At 52.9% G+C, this 21,712-nt stretch overlaps 1 protein-coding gene across 10 annotated transcripts in view; it reads left to right on the top strand.

Annotated features, from left to right (window-relative positions):
* The window catches only part of ZNF536 (zinc finger protein 536), a 430,736-nt gene extending 420,373 nt beyond the window's left edge, over positions 1-10,363 (top strand). For 9 of the 10 annotated variants that reach the window (XM_025425268.3, XM_025425264.3, XM_035710203.2 and 6 more), the window contains one exon: positions 7,375-10,363. In XM_025425268.3, coding sequence (XP_025281053.1) covers positions 7,375-7,619 — 245 coding nt within the window. In that variant the 3' untranslated portion in view covers positions 7,620-10,363. The remainder of the gene's footprint in view (positions 1-7,374) is intronic. The other variant, XM_025425271.3, reaches the window with a different exon arrangement.
* The last annotated feature ends 11,349 nt before the right edge of the window (positions 10,364-21,712 follow it).

Below are 21,712 nucleotides of genomic sequence, written 5' to 3'. Positions count from 1 at the left end.
TATTTATATATTATTCATAGTGGATTAAAAATGAATGTGCTCTTTACCACGGCTCTACGGCGCAGTGACAATACAAATTAACGTATGATGTACTTACTTTTCACATGGCAGTGATGGGAAGTGTTGATGGTCTCAAAGTGAGAGGTAGAGAGAGGGGAGCGCCGTGGGGTGGGCAGTGGGGGGCACCCATCTGGCCGCACGGCAGGGCCCAGGGCCCCAGCTGCAGACAGGGATGGGGATCGGGGCTCCTCTCCCTCGGCTGTGCTGCTGCAGAGCTGGAAGGGCCTCCCCACTTCCCTTCTCCCGTGGAAGGACCCCCTGGGGAGCCTGGCCCTGTCGACCTCCCTCACTGGGCTTCCCCTCCATCACCACAACCTGCTCCCGGACCCCTGCACAAATCCCAGGCTTCCTGTCCCTGCGTCTGGGGTCAGGCCTGTCCCTCTGTCTGGTGGAGCGCTTCTCTCCTCTCCCTTCTCCTGGCTGCCTCTTTCATTCTTTCTTTCTACCATCCCTCCATCCATCCATCCATCCCTCCAACCATCTATCTATCCATTCATCCATCCACCCATCCATCCGTCTGTCCATCCATCCATCCGTCCATCCATCCACCCATCCATCCATCCATCCATCCTTCCATCCATCCCTCCATCCATCTGTCCATCCATCCATCCATCCATCCATCCATCCATCCATCCTTCCATCCATCCCTCCATCCATCTGTCCATCCGTCCATCCATCCATCCATCCATCCTTCCATCCATCCCTCCATCCATCCATCTATCCATTTATCCATCTACCCATCCATTTGTCCATCCAGCCAGCCACCCATCCACCCATCCATCCATCTGTCCACCCATCCATCTGTCTACCCATCCGTCCATCCATCCATCCATCCATCCATCCATCCATCCATCCATCCGCCCGCCCATCCGTCTGTCCATCCATGCATCCATCCACCCGTCTGTCCATCCACCCATCCATCCATTCATCCACCCATAGTTCCTTTGCTTACAAAACACTTGATGGTTATCTGTGATGCACCAAGCACTGTGCTACGTGGTAAGAAAGGGCAATAATCAAAAAACCCAAAAGGCACAACCACATGGCCCCTGCACCGTGGAGCCGACCGTCTAGTGGAGCAGAGAGACGTAAGTGTTGACTTGCTCAGCTCCTCTTGTTGGGAGCTCTGCCGCAGACGCGTGTGCTCTGTTGGCCCTCCCCACCGTCACGGCGAGTCTGCGGTCATCGGGCCTCCTCGAGGCAGAGGCAGGCGTGCTAAGGCCACACTACAGTAATCAGATGAAGTAGGGGCGGAGAGCACTCCAGATTAGAGGACAAGAAAGGCTGGAGCAAAGGTCCCGTGGCAGGAAAGAGGAGGGAGCATTTGGAGAACAGAGAGAGTCCTGTATGCTGAAGGCGGCAAACTCGGGGGCGGGGGAGGAGGGGAGGATTTGAGGGTGAAGAACATGGAAGGAGCTCTAGGGGCTCACCTTCGTCTGGGTTGAGCCCTGAGGACCCCCCCTCCCCGCCATCGCCGCTCCTCAGTCACCACCGACATGGCCTCAGGGCGGTGGCTCTGCTCTAGGCCTCGGCTCCACCGGATCCCCCGGCCCGGAGTCTGACCCAAAGCCCGTCCTAACCTCCACTTGCTGAGCTTCATCCGAGCGAAACGCAGCTGTGAGAAACTTGTTCCCTTGGACCTTGCAGGTCTTCCCGTTTCCCAAAGCTCCCACTCGAGGGCCAATGCCCTGAGGACAGACAATCCCTGAAGCTTCCTGAAGACCCCCTGAGGCACATAGCACACAAAATAGTGGGTGGGAGACCCTGTGGGATGACAGCAGGGGCAACAGTAAGCGTGACAGTGACACCCCGCTGGCGTTTACACAGGTCGGGGGCTTTACGGACTCAGGGCCTTGTTCCACGCGATCCTCAGAGCGTCCTGGGGGTACCAGCAGTCCCCCTTGCCCTCGCCTCCGTGGTCGTGGCCTAGGAACACCCCCTGCCTCACGAAGGCCAGACGCAGAGGAATCTCCAGTCTGGAGTAAGTAGCCTCAGCTTCGAGCCCCAGCTCATGGCCAGACTCGCGCTGGCTGGCGTGTGGGCACCTGAGGGCAAAGCCCACAGGCCGAGCCAGGGAGCTCCTTGTCTGCACATTCGGCCAAGGCCACCTGTGGAGGGCGGTGCTTCTCCGTGGTTTGACCTGGACGGAGGCCGCAGCTAACGGGGAAGCTCATTCTGTCTTAGAGACATTAGCATCTTCCCAGCCACCTGCAGACCCAGGTGCAGCGCCAACTCTCTCTCCAGGCAACCCGAGTGGCACGGCTGGTTTTCATCTCCCTCAGAAGGGAGGGATGGCAGTTTGCAGAGTTCAAAGCTCCCCAAGGGGTGGCCCTGTCACCCTGAGGGCTGTGCCTGCTGCTCCTCTGGGATTGGGGTGACCTGTCTCCATCCAGAGGTCGGATTGCCCCCAGGCCGCACCTCCATCCAGCCCGCGGATGTCCGTGGGCCCCTCCTCCTGCTTCTACCTGCAGATGGATCTGCTCTTGGTCCCAGACATTTGAACAGCACAGTGAACTGTTCCTGGGAGCTCTCAGGTTTGGGGTTTGTTCTGAAAAGCCCTTGCTCGTGGTCTCTAACTCAACGCTAACAGACCTCGACATCGCTGCCTTAGTCCCAGGGCCCGGGAGCTTCGAGGGTGCGGACAGCGGATAGCGCAGAGAAATTTGAACCCCTCCATCAAGGTTTAGCTGGACTCAGAGAGGTAGCGAGTTTCCAGAGTGCTTTTGCTTAACGACAGCTTTCTGTTTGGGAGTAAGTGTTCCCATCACCAAAGAACAGACCTTTCCCTTAAATCTGACCCCGGGGAGAACATACTGCCTTCTTCTGGACCTTTCAGCAAGCCATTCCGAAGGGGGCGAAGGGTGTGTGGGTGCCGTTGCGGGGGGGGTATGTGTGTCCTATTAGCAGACGTTGCAATCACGGTTCTTGTAAAGATGTCAGAGAATTAGGGTGTCTCCGTACTTTAAATCGAGTGGAAATCAGTTTTAGATTCAAACTGCCCAGATTCACTGTCTCTTGACTTGCTCCTCTGTGCAATGGGGCTGATATCAGTCCTTGACAAAGCTGACTCAACAATGAAGATGACATACAGAAATATATGTGGAGCCCTCCGGGGGAGCTCCAGGTACCGCCACCATTACCCACAATGCTTCGATCTACAAGGAATACTGCAGGGTCAGGATTTATTAAGATTCCGATATTGCGCGGACTTCCCTCTACGAACGTACACACGCAGGGGGGTCTGCACATTTACATGTAGGCTTCCATCTCACCCAAGTCAAAATGCAAACTAATTCAACGCTCATGGTTTGATCACTGACGCAGCCAAGCGTGCCTGGATTATAGGACATCTTTGACTCTACCGAGACGGAGAGACTCCGAGAGAGCCACAGGTTAAAATCGCGATTAATATTTTAAAATCGGTTGGTGGGAAAAATCTACTCGGTGCTTCTATGCCCAGTTGGCCGTTCCAAAAAAAAAAAAAAAAAAGGCTTTTATTGTGAAGAAAGGTGATATTTGAGGTTCTCCGCTTGGCTTGCCAACATGCATGCCGCATGGCACCCTGGTGGTCCAACTGGAGACACGGTGGCTTCCAGAGGTGGTGACATAGATGTCACACGGAGACGTATTATTTGTGAGAATAGAAAATATAATAAACAGCCTTGACAGACGGGCAGAAACGGTGGAGGAAGAGAAGAACCTTTCTGAATTCTGGGGACCTGAGATAGATTTTTTTTTTTTTTAATTCATGAGAGACACAGGCAGAGGGAGAAGCAGGCTCCATGTAGGGAGCCTGATGTGGGACTCGATCCCAGGACCCCAGGATCACGCCCTGAGCCAAAGGCAGATGCTCAACAGCTGAGCCCCCCGGGGGTCCCTGGATTTATCCAACAAGATCCCAGTTTGGTCATTTTGCTGTGGTAGACTGTGGTAGGCTCTTTGGATCACAGTACCAAGAGTCTTGGTTTTATTTATTTATTTTTAAATTTTTATGTCTTTATTATTCAGAGTTCTTGACTCCGGAGACTCATCAGACCGTGGCGATTGTCTCCGTCGGGGACTTACTGTCATATGATAGGTAATATGCAACGGGCATAAGCGTAACATGCAATATGACACGAAAATTGGTGAGCTGGCTCCGGCGTTATAGGTGAGCCACGGTGATTGGCAGAGTGAGCGGCCACCGAGCTGCCCGTGGTCGCAACCCAGAACATGTAGTCTGTTCCTGAGAAACATTTCTTGGGCTTCCTGAGAACGGGTGTCTCAGTCCTTCTCAGGTTCTTTGCATGACCTCCAGTTCGTTCACATGCCTGTAGCTGTAGATTTGGGCTGTCTCATCTCCTGCTCAAGAGCTGCTCCTGCAGAGAACCCCGAATCCTCCCTCACCGGGCTCAGAGCTAGTAAGTAGTTCAGTGTCCACAGGGGTGACAACTTCTCGAGTTGGGTAGTTGAGTCTTGGGATCCGCTTGAAACTCGCTGATTCCCAGTGTAGCACTGACTTAGATTCAGGGTTATGGTGGAGAGAATGTTTTTTTTCTGTCCTACTGCCACCGACTGGCACCCAGATTCTTCCCTTTTATCTATGCCCTGACTCCAATGTGATGAAGAATCGGGCCACTTACATTCCTTGTGAAAACTCCTACACCCACATTAGAACTACGAGTCTCAGTTCTCCTTCCCCACCAGCCCAGGGCCTTCCTTGTCATCTTTGGGATGGTGGGGCTGGGTAGCAGGGAGGCAGGAGGGGAATGACACTGGTGAATCTTTCTCTCACTTGACCATCAAGGCCAGGCCCCTCCTGCTGCCTGGTGGTGCCCTTCCCGCCGTGGGCCGGGAAGGCTATTGCACGAGGGCCAACAGCAAGTGTACTTTTCTTGGGTTTCATTTACTCTTCACTCCAAAGTCCACAGGTTTGCAAATTGGCTTTCGGCAAAGTGGGAAAGTTGATCAAACTGAGCCTTGTGTTAGAGGCAACAATAGAAACAAAAGACGCCGAAACTCCATCCAAAAGTTTATAATACCTTCAAAAACAGGCAAGGTGAGGGAGTAAGATAATGATTCAGTTCCACAAACACTTCCTGCCTGCTTGCTCTGTGCCAGGTAGCGGGCTTGGCACCAATGATACTAAGATGGCTATGCTTCCTGCCAGGAACCCACAGCCAATCAAGGGGATCGATACGCAGCGGCCCCCAAAAGCGGCATCCCAGTTGGGCAGAACCTGGAAAGAGGAGAGAGGAGGAAGTGGTTATTTCAGGGCGAGGGACATACAGCAAGGGCACGGAGACCCTGCAGAATGAAGCCCTTTTTGCAGAGACCACCAGTGGTCTGGTTTGATGTGGACAAAGCGTGGAGGCTCCAGAGGAGACCGGAGAGGAGGTGGCTCGGACGAGACTCGAAGGTCCCGATTTCTTCAGGGGGGTGGGTGGCCATCAAAGACTTGAGGCAAGGAAACCGCAGCTGAGCTCCTGCTGTCGGAGCCCATCCTGGTCTTGCTGGGGAGGCTGGACTGGAGGTGGGACACCTAGAAGCACAAAGTCCTCCTGCAGGCTTCCGTGTTCATAGTCTAGACAGGAGTTGGGACCTACTGGACCATCCTCTGTCTGAAGGGGGATGGGAAAGAGAAAGCTTCAGTAGGTGGGAGAGACCCTGTCCTGCAGACCAGTTGGCTGGGAGGGGAAATGGAGAGGGCTAACTCTCGGAACCCGCTAGGAAGGAGGGAAGAAACAAGCACTGTGTGCAATGTGAAGTGAAAGTGAGCTTCAGCTCCAAACGTCTGGTTGGCCTCCAGTTTCTCAGGAGCGAGACGGTCTGGCTAAGTAGATACACAGGCCTTCTGCTCTTACTGCTCTAGAAAAAAGTGCTGAATATGCTGTTTGGATGTTTCCTGGTGTAAACGGTTGGGCCCATGTATTTACTTGTTTATTTTTCTGAGCAAATGAAACCCAGCCCTGGGCCTTGACCTCTCTGGGTGCTGGGTGGGACAGTACTCATGAGCTTCCTAGGAACGGCATGTCAACAGCTTCCGCACATCGGGGGGGGGGGGGGGGGAATGCAATTGTTCTATTATAACTTCCCAAAACCAGATGCTTTCCTGGTTCCTCAAGGCGGCAGAAATGTGTGCATGTCTTCTGTGCAGCAGAACAGAAAAACCAAGCATGGAGGACTATGTGGATTTCCACAAGAATCCATCTTCTGTTCCGATGTAGCACGTTTCCAGAAAAAAAAAAAAAAAAGAAAAAGTTGATTTCAAGGGTGACGATTCAAAAATCTAACTTCTTTAAAACTATCCGGGCCTGGGTTATTTGGATATTTTGCTTCCCGCCAGGTATCTTCTTCTGGCCCCCCCTTAAAACGCTGAGGCTCTGCAAATGCCACCAGCTTAGCACTTCCAGCTCCACCCCAGGGCGAGGCTTGGGGCACACCCTTCTCTCAGCCCCCTGCCTCCTCATGCTCCTCGTGCTCACGCTCCCTTGCTGGTCCATAAAGAGTTGATGGGGGGATAAGAAAGGGAAGTGGCTTAGTGCCGAGACCTGAGTCAGAATCTCAGGGGGAGGGATTTACGGCTTTTCTCATGTGTAGAAATGGGATCAGCAAAGCACAGTCCGGGGGCCAAATCCTCCTCCTCCTTTTTTTTTTTTTTTTTAGCTTTATTTTTTTTAAATAAATTAATTTTTTATTGGTGTTCAATTTACCAACATACAGAATAACACCCAGTGCTCAAATCCTCCTCCTATCTGTTTTCGTACAGGCTGGGCGCTGAAAGTGGTTTCTACATTTTAAATGGTTGAAAACCAACCAAACAAACAAGGGATAATAACTATTTCACCTCTGAGGAATATCAGACGAAATTCAAATTTCAGCGTCGAGAATCAGTTTTGAATTTCATCCATAAAACGCTGGAAGTGTATTTCCCCTCTTGCCCTATAGTGGTGCCTGCGCAGTATCTTCGGCTTTGTGTCTTGGCCTGCAAAGCCTAAGGTACGGGCCGAGGCTTTATAGAAAAAGAATCGAGGCGTTGCCAACATTGCCTCCTGTCATTTGGGAAAGTCGGGATTAAAATTCCCCCTGGGATGGACAGATCTTAGAAACTCGAGCTGTTATTCGTCGGCAACCTCTGGTTTCGCCAAGTAGCTTACTGCTTGTCCAAATGGATCCACGGGCCGCGTTTCTGTCCTTCGCTGATCCGATTTTTTGCGTAGTAAGCGCAGGTGTCACAGTAGCGATGCTGGCGGTGATGGTGCTGGTGTCCTCGGAGCCGCGGGGCCGGGGAGGGAGCGAGCGGCAGAGCTGACCGGCCGTTCTTTGTGTCCACAGGTCACAGGCCGTTTCAATGCCGATACTGCCCCTACAGTGCCTCTCAGAAGGGGAACCTGAAGACCCACGTCCTCTGCGTCCATCGTATGCCTTTTGACAACAGCCAGTATCCCGACCGCAGGTTCAAGCGCTCCAGAGTCGACTCGGAGGCTTCTGGGAATTTCGAAGACCCCACAGCTGTCAAGGCGGGTTGCTCAGCGGAGCTAACAGAAGAGGGCTGCAAAGCCCAGGAGGAGCGTAACTGAGCAAACTGACCTGTATATTGCAATATTATTTTACACAGTTTTAAGATTATGCATCTGGTAAAAGAGTTTGCTAACTGCATTCCAAGGGGAAAAACAAACAAAAAATCGTGTACAACTCCCCCACTAGTGTATAGAACATTTAAAAAAAAATTTAAAAAGATATCTATATATATATATTAAAAAAAAAAAACACAAAAAACCCACAAAAACAAATCCCCAGCCCTTGAAAATGGCTGCTAAACTGTTACCCGGCAACAAGTACTTCCAAACGATGCAGGTGGAAGAGAAGTGATTTCCGGAAGGCTTGGTGTCCTCCAAGCTTGAGCAAGCTGGGGACCCTTCCAACTCTTAAGTCGTCTTTGTCCCCCGATCATGCTCTTAACTGAAAAATGATACCATCTAAATGATTTAGTGTTGCCTTGAAGATGGAGGGGCTGTGTTTTCATTGTTGAAAACACCTCTATAATCTGCCACCAGCTGCTGCCATCTGCCCCCCACCCTAATGAGATGTGCTGCGAGGCAGCGGCGGTGCCAGTCAGGCTGGAGCGGTCACTGCAGAGAAAATCAATCCACATAGTGTCCCAACTGCACTCGCGGAGAAATCCTAGCCCGCCGCCCGCGCCAGGGCCGCCCGGCGCTGCAGAGGATTGCCATCTTACACGTGCATTTTTAAAAAACACACAGCCAAACGAATCAATGGCCAGGAATGATCTGCAGACAAATGCCCATTGCAGGTTTGATGAGTAATTCCTTTTTTTTTTTTTTTTTTTTTTTTTTAAGATCAAATTGCAGGATTGAGGGAAAGGCTTTTTTTTCTTTTTTTTTTTTTCTTTTTTTTTTCTCTCGGTTGTCTTTTTGTGTGTGTGTGGATGAAAAAGAAGTTGCTGATAAAAAAATAAATAAGTAAATTAGGGGTCCATGATATGAAATGCTGTTTAGGAAAACTAGCCAACCCTATCCACAGAAGGTGCTGGTGAGAAGTGGAAATTCACGTAATAATAGGAAGATTGTTTTTTATTATGATTTTTTAAGATTTTACTTGAATGAAGGCTGCTCCGGTCCTTATGATCAGCTTCCTTTCATGTGTTAGCTTTTCTAAGTATCACAGACACGAAGAAGGATTTTCTTCTCCGACAAGCTCTTAGGAAATAGCTTGTATTAAAAATCCGAATCTAAACATCCTGCTCTCTATTGCTAATGAAGAAAACTGTTTGAGTTAAAATGTCTGTTTTTGTAAAACAAATGTGTTCTATATTTTTGTAGATTTTAGATTTTTTTACTGATTGGATACTCCAAATTTCTTGAGTTCTGCACCACCCAGAGGGAGATTTTGAGGGCCAATGATGAAACACTTAACTCATTAAAAAAAAAAAAATATTGTAAGAAGACTGGTGAAGGGTTTATTCTTGAATCTGCTAGAATGGTGTGTAAGTTCAGCCTCTTAACATACTTCCTTTGAGTGACACGAAATTGGTGCTGTTGCTTGTGACGGTGGAGAAGTATCGAAGTATTAATTTCTTCTAAAACGAAATCATTCAGACTTAAAAAAAAAAAACTAAAAAAAAAAAAAAAACAGTCGATATTTCCTTGCAGGCTGGGAGCACAGAATAAAACCCCAGGGCCTTAAAAACTTCAGCTCTGCCTACAGCAGTTTACAAAAATTCTAAACTGCAATCAATGTAAATAAAATGCTTAGCGCTATCCTGAGACCAGAAGGGATCTCAGGCTAATAAGGGATCCGGTTTGCATACGCTGTCCAGAGGGTGTCACCCACCCAAGGTTTCAGTGCGAATGAGGTCGCTGTGCAACGTGGACCCATCTGGCATAGAGCAAGCCGCTTTCTCGTTTTTCTAGAATAGTTCTCACTGCCTTACTTAAATCGAGTTGATAAACTTAATGCAACTGTTTCTATGATCCTAGAGGAAGGACTGAAATGTTACTGAAAACTTTCTGACTGTAGTGAGCTTTAGGATTTTAACTGCACTACTGTGTTTGGTGACTGTGCCAGTCGCTTGCTTTCCGTGTGTTTGCCCCGCCTTTGGTATCTTAGCAGAGAAAAATATATAAAAAAAAAAAAAAAGAAGAAAAGAAGAAAAAAAAAGTAAAAAGAGAAAAAAAAACAAGAGGAAAAAAAAGTGGAAAAAAAAAAAAAAACGAGAGCCACATTCCATTTCTAGCACTTTGGGAGCTCTTTTGGTATTCTTTTGTGTCTTCTGAGCATCGTCAGATGCGACAGGCAATAATTCTGTTTGTGACACTGGGAACATCCCCTCTTCTTTGTGGCGTGCGTGTTGATCCCATTTTGTCCAGTGCTACCGTCCTTATTTCCCCCTCTGACACAAGCCTTCTTTCCAGAACATTTGTAACTTGTAATACAAACAAGTGACAGCCGCAGTGATGCAGTGTCAGTTTCTGAATGTCACCAGGTCCTCATATCTAAACATGTCAAGTTTTTTCCCTGTAACTTCTGTAGTCTGTGATGCTGGTCATAATACTGTCTACATTCCTACACAAAGAAAAAAAAATCTATCTTGGAGGAAATCTGAGATCAATAGAGTAGAGGATTTTGTTGCTATGCTTGTAACAAGTAGAAAACTTTGTATTTAAAGTTTATTCTTGGTCATTATTTATTATTATAATACATCAGTTGACAGAACTTTATTCTGGTATAGAAAGTATTAAAAGTTGTTTTTTCAGCAATGACTGTTTTCTTTCTGCTGTTAGAATAAAATGTCTTTGAAGCAGTCCCGTTTTATCCAGTGTTTTACGCAATAAAACCTCTACCTCTGGAAAAAAAAAATATCTTTTCCTATTCACTTATGTTTCTCAGGAAGGGTAAAACTTTTTTTTTCTTTTTTTTTGGAGCTTCATCGGGCTTTGGTAAGACTCGGTCGAACCCCGCTCATTAAAAAAGGCTGTGTTCTGGGGGGAAGGTCCCCACAGCTTTGTAGTTTCTCAACCCATGTGAGCGCAGACGGGAGTGTGTGCACACACCCACCCACGTGCACGTGCGCACTATGCTTCTTCCAAGGCTTGCAGCCATCGGCTTCAGGAAGGTCAAACCTATGGAACTATGTGTGCCCTTCCGATGACAGCAGCGATAGAAGACACTGAAAACATTGGGATCTATTTTTCCCCTTTACTGGTAGAAAGTTGTTTAAAAAAAAAATCATCAAGTGCAAGAAGTCTTTGATGGAGGATAATCTGGATTCTCCCTTTAGGAGAAAAGGGAAAGAGCAGAGAACAATAAAGTCTCTGGTATCAGGGCTACTGATAAAGCGGCCCTCGGACGTTGACTTGAGAGGGTTGGAAGTCTCTTCTCCACACTTAATGTGCAGAGTTGCTTTTTGATTTTCTTTTTAATTGTTGTTGCTGTTGGTTTGGTTTCAAAACCAAGCTTGCACGGTGCCACCTGCAGCTCTGGGGTGCCGAGGGCCCAGGGAAATGTGGCCAAAAGGAAAAGCATCCACCCACGTTGTATAGGGATTTGTAAACCCTCATGTTTCTTTCAGGATGCCAGGCTCCTGCTGTCTCTGGATGGGAGCAGGCGACTGGCATGGAATTTTGAGCAGTCCTGACTTTCTGTTGTTAACCGACAGCAAAGGTGAGTCCTGAGGTTACAGTGAAAGGTCAGGAAGTGACCGCGTCGGGGCCGGGGAAGGTTGGCTGAGGGGTTATGACTCCACACACACGACGGGTCCCAAACCGAGATGCCTCCGGGGACCAGGCGAGTGACCCCAGCGGCGAGAAGAGGAGAGTAGGAACGGGGCGGTCCCCAGGGGTGGAGGGTGGACCTTCTGCACCTGCTTCTCATCACCACGAGGAATGTGGCATTGGGGCACCTGAGGTTTTCCAGAAATTTCGTACTTTTTTTTAAAGATTTTATTTATTTATTCATGAGAGGCACAGAGAGAGAGAGAGAGAGAGGCAGAGACACAGGCAGAGGGAGAAGCAGGATCCCTGCAGGGAGCCCAATGCAGGACTCGATCCCAGGACCCCGGGGTCACACCCTGGGCCGAAGGCAGATGCTAAACCACTGAGCCACCCGGGCATCCCCAAGTTTTGTACTTTCATACGAAAGTATGAAGTCTCCCGATTTTTACATATTCGTTCAAGGTGTGTTTTCGAAACTCGAGTGATAAATAGATGAACAACAACAAAAAAAGTGGTTTATCCATAGAATGGAATATTATTCTGCTGTTAAGGAGGAACCGGACACCAGTAGATGCTGAATCATGAACGAACTTCGAAAACACGGTCGAGTGAAAGAAGCCAGTTATGCAAGAACATGATCCTGCTTATAGGAAAGGTCTAGAATGTCCAGGGTAGGCGTAAGGGCAGGCTGCAGGGTTGGGGAAGGGGAGAATGGGGGAGTGACTGCTCACAGGTTCAAGGTTTCTTTTTGGAGCGATAAAAATGTTCTAAAATTAGGTGGTAATGGCGGTTGCCCAAGTCTGAATGTTCTAAAACCCACGGAATTGGACTCTTTTCAAAGGAAATAATTGGACTCTTTAAAGGGCAATAATTCTGTTTATTATTATTTACCTTTAAAAGGGTAAGCTTTATGGGTTTTTGAATCATATCCCAATAAGGCTCTTATAAAATAAAGATAAAACTGGAAGAAGACCCTTCTCAGAAGCATCGACACGTGGAGATATTTCCATCACAATGTCTTCAGCTCTCCGCAATCGCAGGCGATGGTCAGATTAGCACATTGTAGACCACGACAAAATGGGGGGTGTACAGACTTAAATTTGAACCCTGGCCACACTAACTTATTGGCTGCTTGATCTTGAGTGACGAACCTGCCCTGAGTTCCTTGGTCCTATCTGTAAAATGATGAAATTATTAGACGCAGTGAGGTGGGGAAGATCACAGGTGGGTTTTGTAAATTTGCATGCGATTCCTAAATTGCACTATTGTGCTGTGATAAGTTGTGGATGAATTTGGGATCGATTTCACCCCCAGAAGACACTACGTTAAGCCCCCACGTTGGGGGAAAGGCTCCCTGGAGGTCAGGATCCCTCCACACCCACGTCCTTCAGACAAGACGGTCCTGCACAAACGTCTTAAGCTCTTTGTTTTCTAATTTCCTCAATGAAAAAACAAACAGTATTTGCAACTTTCTTGCCACCTTCAGAGTTTTGGGGAGCAGCCGGGAGAGCGTGGGGGGCAGCAGGAAGATGAGTGGCCTTGGGGTTCGATGCCATTCCCCTCGCTGGTTCAGTAAAGTTTATAGGGGACCTACCGTGTGCCGCGCACAGGCCTCGGGCTGGTAAGTCGGGGGTCGCGCCCACAGGTCACCGTCCAAGGAGAAAACAGACTCGAGTCTGATAATCACGCAGGTAGACATACAGGGTCTGGAAGAGGAGATTCAAAGATAACGCCGGTGCTTCCATGTCAGGGAAGAGCTCCCGAGGCAGTGACGTGACCCGAGACCCGATCGGGTGGGGCCGGTACAGCGAGAGCACGTGCAAAGGCCCGGCGGGGCTCGGATGGGGCCCTGAACTCCTGCCTCTCCCTCTCCACAGCTGCCTGACCCCGGCCCATCCTTCCAGGCCCCCCGATCCGCTGCTTCCTCCATAAAGTACAACACGGGGTCGACAGCCCAGGGCTCCTTGAGCGGTTAAATAGATAGTCCGCAGGTGGCGAGCGGGGCGCAGGGCCGGCCAGGTCTCAGGACTGTCATCCCAGGCGACGGCAGCAGGAGCCGGCTTCGCACTGGAGCGCAGGGCATTCTGCGGCCCGGCCGGGTCCTCAGAGACCGACGCAGATGACTTCGGCCGCTTTGCAGGGTCGAGAGAACTGGCGGTTGCCTCTGGCCTGGAGGCCTCAGTTCCCCCGGAGGGAGCGTGGGCCCCTCCAACCCCCCCAGTCCACGGGCGTCACGTGGCTTCGGTCCCCCCCCCCCCCCCCCGCCAAACCGAGCAGGTGCACCCCTGGTGGGCGGCGTGTCCCGAGGGTGACCAACAGGCCGACTCTCCCGGGCCGGGGGCCTCGCAGTGCTCAAGCCGGGACAGTCCCCGACGAGGCACCTGGGCCAGAGCCCACTTAGGGGGAGGCCCACGGGCGGGGGCAGCCAGCACACGGAGCCGGGGCCGGGTCCACGCCTTCCCAACCACGGCCCTGGCAGGCAGGACGAAGGCGACAAGGCCCACGCAGCATCCCCTGTCGCCTGGCCCGTGCTCCACGATGCGCCACCGTCCCTGCCGAGTGGCTGAACCCGGCCCTGCTCCGGGCTGGGGTGCGGGGGTCACCCGGGGGATCCCTCTTCCTGCAGCCGGAAGCTGCCGAGCCCCGGTGTCGAGGTGCTGTTTTGTGGTGAAACTTGATGCAGACAACCCTGCTGCCTCTTGCAGTTTGGGATTTGCACGCTCCCCCGCTCCGTCGAACACCTGTGTTGTAGCAGTTTATCAGGAAAACCTCACCTGGAGTATCGTAAGCCCGATCCCAGGGCACCTGGGGTGAAATATCGGGATCTTCCGTTCGAGATTCCAGGGGCTGGGCCCGTTCCACCGAACCAGAGGTATGTCTCCGCGGGGAAGGAAGAAAATTCCGAGCGTAATGCAATATTGAAAACGTCGCCCAGCTGAGCATTCCTTGTAGGGGCTGGTGTAGAGTTTTAATCTCTTCACCTGTTGGTGTAAAGAGAAAAGAGGGAGACCTAGAGAGGGAGGCGGGCGGGCGGGCGGGGAAGGGCTTATGTGAACAGGGAAGCCACAAGCGAAGAGGAGGGGGAAAATTTAAATGATCCCAGACCGAACTGTTTTGCTGTTAATACAGAAATACAGTGCAAGACACATTTAATGGGCTCTATTTTTTATTATACTATGCTGAATAATTAAGTTTGAGGCTAAGTGTCACATGGATTTATCTTTTAATTAAAAAAGCATGGTTCACGCATATTTGAGTGGTAGTCCAAATAAATGCAGTATAGAAATTTATGTTTGTTTATCTAGGTGTTAATTACCTAGAGATTGTTCTGGATTACTTCTTTTTATAAAGTGTCATAGGCTCGTGTCAGAACGAATAAAGCTTGCCCATGGAACCTTATCAATTTGCTAACTATAGTGCTGGCCTGACCTGAAGGGGGGCAGGGGAAAACTTTGGGTGGGGATTGTTATGTATACACACGCCCACAGCCAACCCACACCAAATAAAACAGTCGTTTTAGAAAATATTTCTAGGACATAAAGGCACAAATATATCTTCGTTGTTTTACAGCCTCTTGTCCGCAGCTATTTATAAAACATGTGATTATTTATGCATCGGGTTATGAGAAGTTGGGCTGGAAGAGGCCGTGAAGGAGGCTCCATCAATCCAGGTACCTGAACCCTGCAAAGGTGGAAGCAGGGTTTCCAGGTGGAAACGGGGCCGGCAGGAAGTGGGCGGCTGTGATTTGTCTCAAAGGCCTCGGCCTCCCGGCTGCTCCCAGAAGAGGCGGCCGGTGGGAGGAGGAGGCATCGCGAAGTGGAGGGGCACTTTCTTTTTTTTTTTTTTAAGTCAAGGATGCACGCGGAGAAAGGGAAACCAGAAGCGCCCACACACTGTTCCTCACACCTCTGGGTCAGCCCCGGCCCCTTCCTTTGTTTACAAAGTGATTTTTGGTGGCAGGTTCCGTCAAAAAAATGGCCTTTGCACGAAACCCACGGCTTTGGTCAAAAGGTTCAACTTCAAAGAGACGGATTTTCCAAGGGGACGAAGAATCCAAAGGGGTCTGGAATGTCTACACTGGGTGCGCTCCTTTGTTCCGGAGGCTTGTTTTCCTTTGCTCCTTCTGCAGCGCCGGGCCGCCTTCGCCCGCGCACCACGCCTCCTTTTTTTGGCTGTCAGATCACCGGAAAATCAATAAAGGTCACTGCCGGTCCCCGGGGGCCTCCCCCCGCTCCCCACCCCCGGAGCCTGCTGAGCCCTCCCCCGGGGTGCAGGGAGACTTGGACACGCATGCACCTATGCTTCTGGCCCGCCTGAGCTGGGGGTGCACCTCCTCCAGGCAGGGTTGCATTGCCCCCGCGGGGTCACTGGGTATGCACCTGCAGGGGTGCTCCTGGAGGGGTGCTCCTGGAGGGCTGCACCTGCAGGGGTGTGCCCGGAGGGGTGCTCCTGGAGGGGTGCACCTGGAGGGCTGCATCTGTAGGTGTGTGCCTGCAGGGGTGCTCCTGGAGGGCTGCACCTGCAGGGGTGTGCTTGCAGAGGTGCTCCTGGAGGGGTGCGCCTGGAGGGCTGCATCTGCATGTGTGTGCCCGGAGGGGTGCTTCTGGAGGGGTACACCCGGAGGGGTTTGCCTGGAGGGGTGTGCCTGGAGGGGTGTGCCTGCAGGGGTGCTCCTGGAGGGGTGCGCCTGCATGGGTGTGCCTGGAGGGGTGCGTCCAGAGGGCTGCACCTGCAGGGGTGTGCCCAGAGGAGTGCACCCGGAGGAGTTTACCTGGAGGGGTGTGCCTGGAGGGGTGTTCCTGGAGGGCTGTGCCTGCAGGGGTGCGCCTGGAGGGGTGCTCCTGGAGGGGTGCACCCAGAGGGGTTTGCCTGGAGGGATGCTCCTGGAGGGGTGCGCCTGCAGGGGTGTTCCTGGAGGGCTGCGCCTGCAGGGGTGTGCCTGGAGGGGTACGTCCAGAGGGCTGCACCTGCAGGGCTGCATCTGCAGGGGTGCTCCTGGAGGGATGCTCCTAGAGGGCTGTGCCTGCAGGGGTGCTCCTGGAGGGGTGCGCCTGGAGGGCTGCACCTGCAGGTGTGTGCCCAGAGGGGTGCTCCTGGAGGGGTGCACCCGGAGGGGTTTGCCTGGAGAGGTGTTCCTGGAGGGCTGCGCCTGCAGGGGTGCTCCTAGAGGGATGCTCCTGGAGGGCTGTGCCTGCAAGGGTGCACCTGGAGGGGTGCGCCTGCACAGATGTGCCTGGAGGGGTACGTCCAGAGGGCTGCACCTGCAGGGGTGTGCCCAGAGGGGTGCACCCGGAGGGATTTTCCTGGAGAGGTGCTCCTGGAAGGGTGTTCCTGGAGGGCTGCGCCTGCAGGGGTGTGTCTGGAGGGGTGCGCCTGGAGGGGTGTGCCTGCAGGGCTACACCTGGAGGGCTGCTCCTGGAGGGGTGCTCCTGGAGGGCTGCACCTGGCGGGGTGCACCAAGCGGGCACGGAGCGGGACGCAGTGCCCAGCAGGGGCGCCCAGGCCTTCCGTGGGCACAAACCCCTGGCCAGGGCTCAGGGCAGCAGGCGTTGGCCAGAGAGGACAGGGCCCCCGCCCCCAGGGCTGCTCTGCTGGCGAGGAAGGGGACAGATGCTCCCCTGAGCAGCCCTGCGTGGAGTCGGGCGCCGCCGAGGGCCTGCAGGTGGGGGTGCGGGTGGGGCGCCCGCTGAGAGCCCCATTAGGGCGCCGGATCAAAGTCTATCATTTAAATTATTGACGCTTAGACTTGATTTCCCTCCCAAAGCCCTGCCGGTTTCCTCCCCGGGATCATTGCTGTTGTCAGCGATTGGGCCCCAGCCGCCCTGGGTGGGATGGACACCCGAGGGGGACTGGGGGGCGGGTCCCTTGCTTGTGCCTGAGCCCCTGCCCATCCCCCCCACCCCCAGGCACCAACTGAGTCAGCCCAACAAGGTGATGTGTCGGCGAGTGGGCGGGGAGCCCCTCCGGGGCGGCGGGCACAGAATCTCCTGGGGGGGGCAGACCTGCGGGTCCCCCCCAGTCTCATCAAGGAGGGCCCGGATGGAGGCCGTCCTTGGAGATGGTGCACAAGGGGCTGTGCAGGGCTTGGGGTCCGGACACTGGTCTGCAATGCCACGGAAGGTCCACGTGTCCCAAAATATCAAAAATGTTTGAGGTGAAATTCGCATAACATGAAATTAGCCACTTTTAAGGGTTACAGTTCGGCGGCATTTAGAGCATCGACGGCGCTGCGCCAGCACGGACTAGGTTCAGTTCCACAACATGTCCTCTGCCCTGAACGCACACCGGGTCCCTGAGGCCGTCGTGCCCTATCCCCACCCCCCCACCCCCGCCACGCTCCGTAACAACCAATCCCTTCTCGTCGCGCAGATTCACCGGTCCTGGACGTTTCGCATACGTGGAGTCCCACGGTCCGTGACCTTTTGTGTCTGGCTTCGTCCACTTCGCCTAATGTTTTTGAGGTTCCCCCGCGTGGTCGCAGGCATCGGGGTGTCGTTCCTCTCCGTGACTGAAGAACGCGCCCCTGTGGGTGTGGGCCAGCATCGTGCTTGCGTCTCCTGGCCACCTCCCGAGACGGCGCTCCGAACGCTGGAGTCCCCGGGTTCAATGACTGGGGACACATAACCTGGCGGTGGAATTACTGGGTCAATTGGGTAATTCTATGTTTGAGTTTTTTTTTTTTTTTTTTTTTTTAATGTTTGAGTTTTTGAGGAACCGCCAATCTCCATCAGCTTTTCATTCAGTCGATGGGTTCGTGTCTCCACATGGCCTAGACCCCTTAACGTAATGGCTTCCCTTAGGTGAGAATACAATCCGTACTCCTACCACGGCCTTCAAGGCTCCCCGTGATTTGACCTCCTAGCCTCTCTAACTCCATCCTCCGCGTCTGCCTCAACACCCTCCATCTGGAGCCAAAATGATTTTTTTTTTTTTTTTTTTTGGACGTTACTGTTTCCAGACCTATTCCTGACCCTGGGCCTTTGCACCTGCCCTTCCCTCTCGCCCTTTCTGTACTGAGCACCTTCCCCTTCTCCCGTTTCAACTCAGGGGGACCCTTCTGTCGTCCCTGGATCCGCGTGTTTCCGACTCCGTACCGGGTCACCGTCCATCATCCTATAGCCGCCTTCCTTGTGGCAGTCACTAATTACTCCCCCCAAATACCTTGTTTATCCCTTGGTTTACACGCTTCTGTCTGCCTTCCTTACTGGAGTGTAATTTCCGTGAGATCAGAGACAAACAGCGCCCGGTACAGAGTAAGAGCTCAAATAAAATACTTATCAAAGAAATAAAAATTCCCAGCCCAATTATCTTTGATAATAATCACTACAGGATTGTGGAAATTTTATTAGTCGTAAAAAAAAAAAAAAATGTTCCTTCCGTGGTCTCCAGAAGGAAGGTGCCAACATAAAGAGGAATATGGACAAACCCAGAGGCCAGAGGCGCAGTGTCCTTGAGAACCGGGTGTGGCCCTCCTTGCGGGGAGTGTGTCTGTCTGCAGGTGGGGACGGACAGACGGCGGCCCGCTGCGTGGACAGAGCTGGTTCTTGATGGCCTCGTGTTTCGCGTCCTTGGGAGACCGGCTCCCCAGACTCTACGGAAGGGCTCGCAGCCGTCGGGTGGGGAGCGGCAGCCAGGACGCCTCGACCCAAGTGCAATCCTGCTAGACGGCGCAGGTGCCCTGACGGCGCCGACCCTCGGTTCCCTCGTCTGTACGTGGAGCCGCTGACACCTGCCAGGAGGTGAGCACCACATGCCACCATGGGGAAGGGTCTTGCAAATGGCAATGTGGCGCACATCAGTCATCGCCACACCCATTAATATGGAGAAATACGTGTGCCCGTCCCGCCCGTGCCAGGGTGTGGGTGGGGAGGACAGGGCCCGGCAGCCTGGTCAGCCTCCGCGGCGGCCACCCGGGGTCTCTCGCCCGCCCTGGTGACCCTGGCCACACTCATGCCGGTGACCCTGGGGTCAACGCCTCTTCTTAATGCCTTTCCATTTCTCAGTTTGCTGACTGGGGTGATTTTCGGTGAGGTCCACATAAATACTTCAAAAATAATTCACGATGAAGAGGAACGCTTCTGGAATGGATGATGGCACCAGGAATTAAACGCTTTATAGGACCAAGCGTAAATTATTTTAATGCATGTAATAGATCCGCCCAGGGAGACTCGAGCCCCTCTAGGTCATGCCTCTGTGCCCCCAGGGCCCGGGGGGTGGTGGGAGCAGGTGGCTGGGAGCCTGCTCTGCTGGGGCGTGAATCATTCCCCTCTCCAAAGACCAATTCCCCCAGCACTTAGGTCCTCCTAACCTGAGGAAAGAATGGAAGGTTTCCGCGTCTGGCCAGGCGGAGCCAGGAGCCGGGGGACAGATGGGGCCACGTGAGAGCATTTGTTAGCAATGACGACGGCCTGACCTGCACCCTGCCTTTCATTCATTGTCTGTCCCTCTGGAGGGGGCTGAGGGATGCTGCTATCTGGCACCAGGCATTTAAAATATTTTGTCTTCTGTGAAGGTGCTGGGAGGCAGGAGTGACGTTCCAGTCCAGGTCGTCAACGGACAGCTCACACTCACCCTCGTTGCGAGCTCACGCAGGAAGAAACCTCTCGGGAACGCTGTGCCCAACATACCCATTCAAGAGAGGAGAAGCTCGGGGTTTTGTGCCCCCAGACGAAGGAAATCCACACACTTGTCGATTTTTCACACAGGGGGCTGCCTGCGTCATATTTATAGAGCGATTATCTAAAGATTGTTGTTGTGGTTTTGTCATTACTGAAGACGTTTGTGGCCTCAGAAGAAAGAATTCCTCCAGTCCAGGGTGTGTGAGCACGACCTCGATGGTCAGGCTAAGCATGGTGACAGCGCATCATGGGGGCCGGTTGTCTCCTATCTGGAGCGATGCTTTGAGGCCCTCAACATCTAACGATCATGTGCTAGTGCTGGGGCATGAGCCGGGTGCTGGCCGCCCGGCGCTGAGCCACGCCTGGGCCCTGCCCTCAGGAGCCCCGCGGCTGCTTCGTGACCTCAGGAAGCACCCATGTCACGGGCGGCAGTAATAACGCCGTGAGTTCTGGGGCCTTCGTCTCCTTGATGGCCTGTCCATCGTGTCTGAAGTTCCTCGCTCCGGGATTCCCTCGTGCACGCCAACGTCAATGCGGCTGAGCATGAGAGCAGCGGGACCAGAACAATAGATGGAGAGCACTGGGAGGTGAGGGCTTGAACGAAGAAGAATAGGATCTGGATGCGAGGCGCTGACGGACGGTGGGAGACAGGGTTCCAGGAGGAAGGGTCAACGTGCCCCAAAGCCAAGATCCAAAGGTTCCCGGATGGGGGGGAGGGTCTTCGACCAGCGAGCGCACCCCAGGAGGGTCCGAGCCCAAAGACGGACTGGATGAGGGGTTGAAGGAAGAGCCCTCCCCCCGCAGGTGTGTTTCCCCAGTACCTCTCATTGTCGTGTAGATGATCAGGACAGGACTGACACATTCTCTTACTGAGAGAAGTTCCCTGGCTGGTAAGGAAATAAATCATGCGATACCCCAGGAGGACTTTCAAATGGAAATGAAAATTGTAGCCCACAGAGGGAATCTTCGGAGGTGGTGGATGATTACCGTCCACCAGGGTATAAATGGAGGGTAGCATCGCCTCCATTAAGCCTTCTCCGTCCGCCTCTGGGACAAATATTTTCTGTCCGCGCCCCCGAAGCGCACGGCTCTGGACGGGGGTCTGGGACCGGCCACGGGGCGCCACGGCAGGTCCCGTCTGTGTCCCCCGCGGCTGCGCTGGGTCACGTGAGGGCGGCCGCCCGGCCCGCTCCGCTCCTGGGATCCCTGATGACCCGTAATGGAAGCCTCACGTACCCTTCCTGGTTCCCTCTGTATAAATAAACCGAGTTTGAAATCTGGACTTCCTGAATTTCAGTTCAACATAGCCACACCATCTCCCATTTTAAGTTTCTGGAAAGAAACCGCTCAAACCATCAAAAATATAATTGGCTCTTGGATGGCAAGCTTGCTCGGAGCCAGAGTGATGCATCCCTCCCAGCCTTAGCACGGTGCCTGGCACGCGCGCATCCCATCAGGGTCTGCAGGAGGAACGCCGCGGGGCTGACGCTCATGTTCCCAACGCCCTCAGCTCACCTCTGAATCGCCAGCCACTGGCCTCTTCCTGCGTGAAGAACCATAGGAACATGCCCAGCTGCAGGGAAGCCGGGAAGTGATGGGGATTGCATGTCCCCCCACCCTGGGACAACCTTCACTCAATCAAAGAGGGGGGTCAGTGAATGAAGGCTGTGGCTCTCGGGTCCTCTGCCACCCTATGGGGTCCTCCACAGCCCTATGGGGTCCTCCACAACTCTATGGGGTCCTCTGCTGCCCTATGGGGTCCTCCACACCCTATGGGGTCCTCCGCAGCCCTACGGGGTCCTCTAGAGCCCTATGGGGTCC

The sequence above is a fragment of the Canis lupus genome, chromosome 1, assembly GCF_003254725.2.
Source record: "Canis lupus dingo isolate Sandy chromosome 1, ASM325472v2, whole genome shotgun sequence".
NCBI classification, from domain to species: domain Eukaryota; kingdom Metazoa; phylum Chordata; class Mammalia; order Carnivora; family Canidae; genus Canis; species Canis lupus.
Note: the sequence above shows the minus strand (reverse complement) of the source record. Positions and strands in the feature narration are given on the sequence as shown.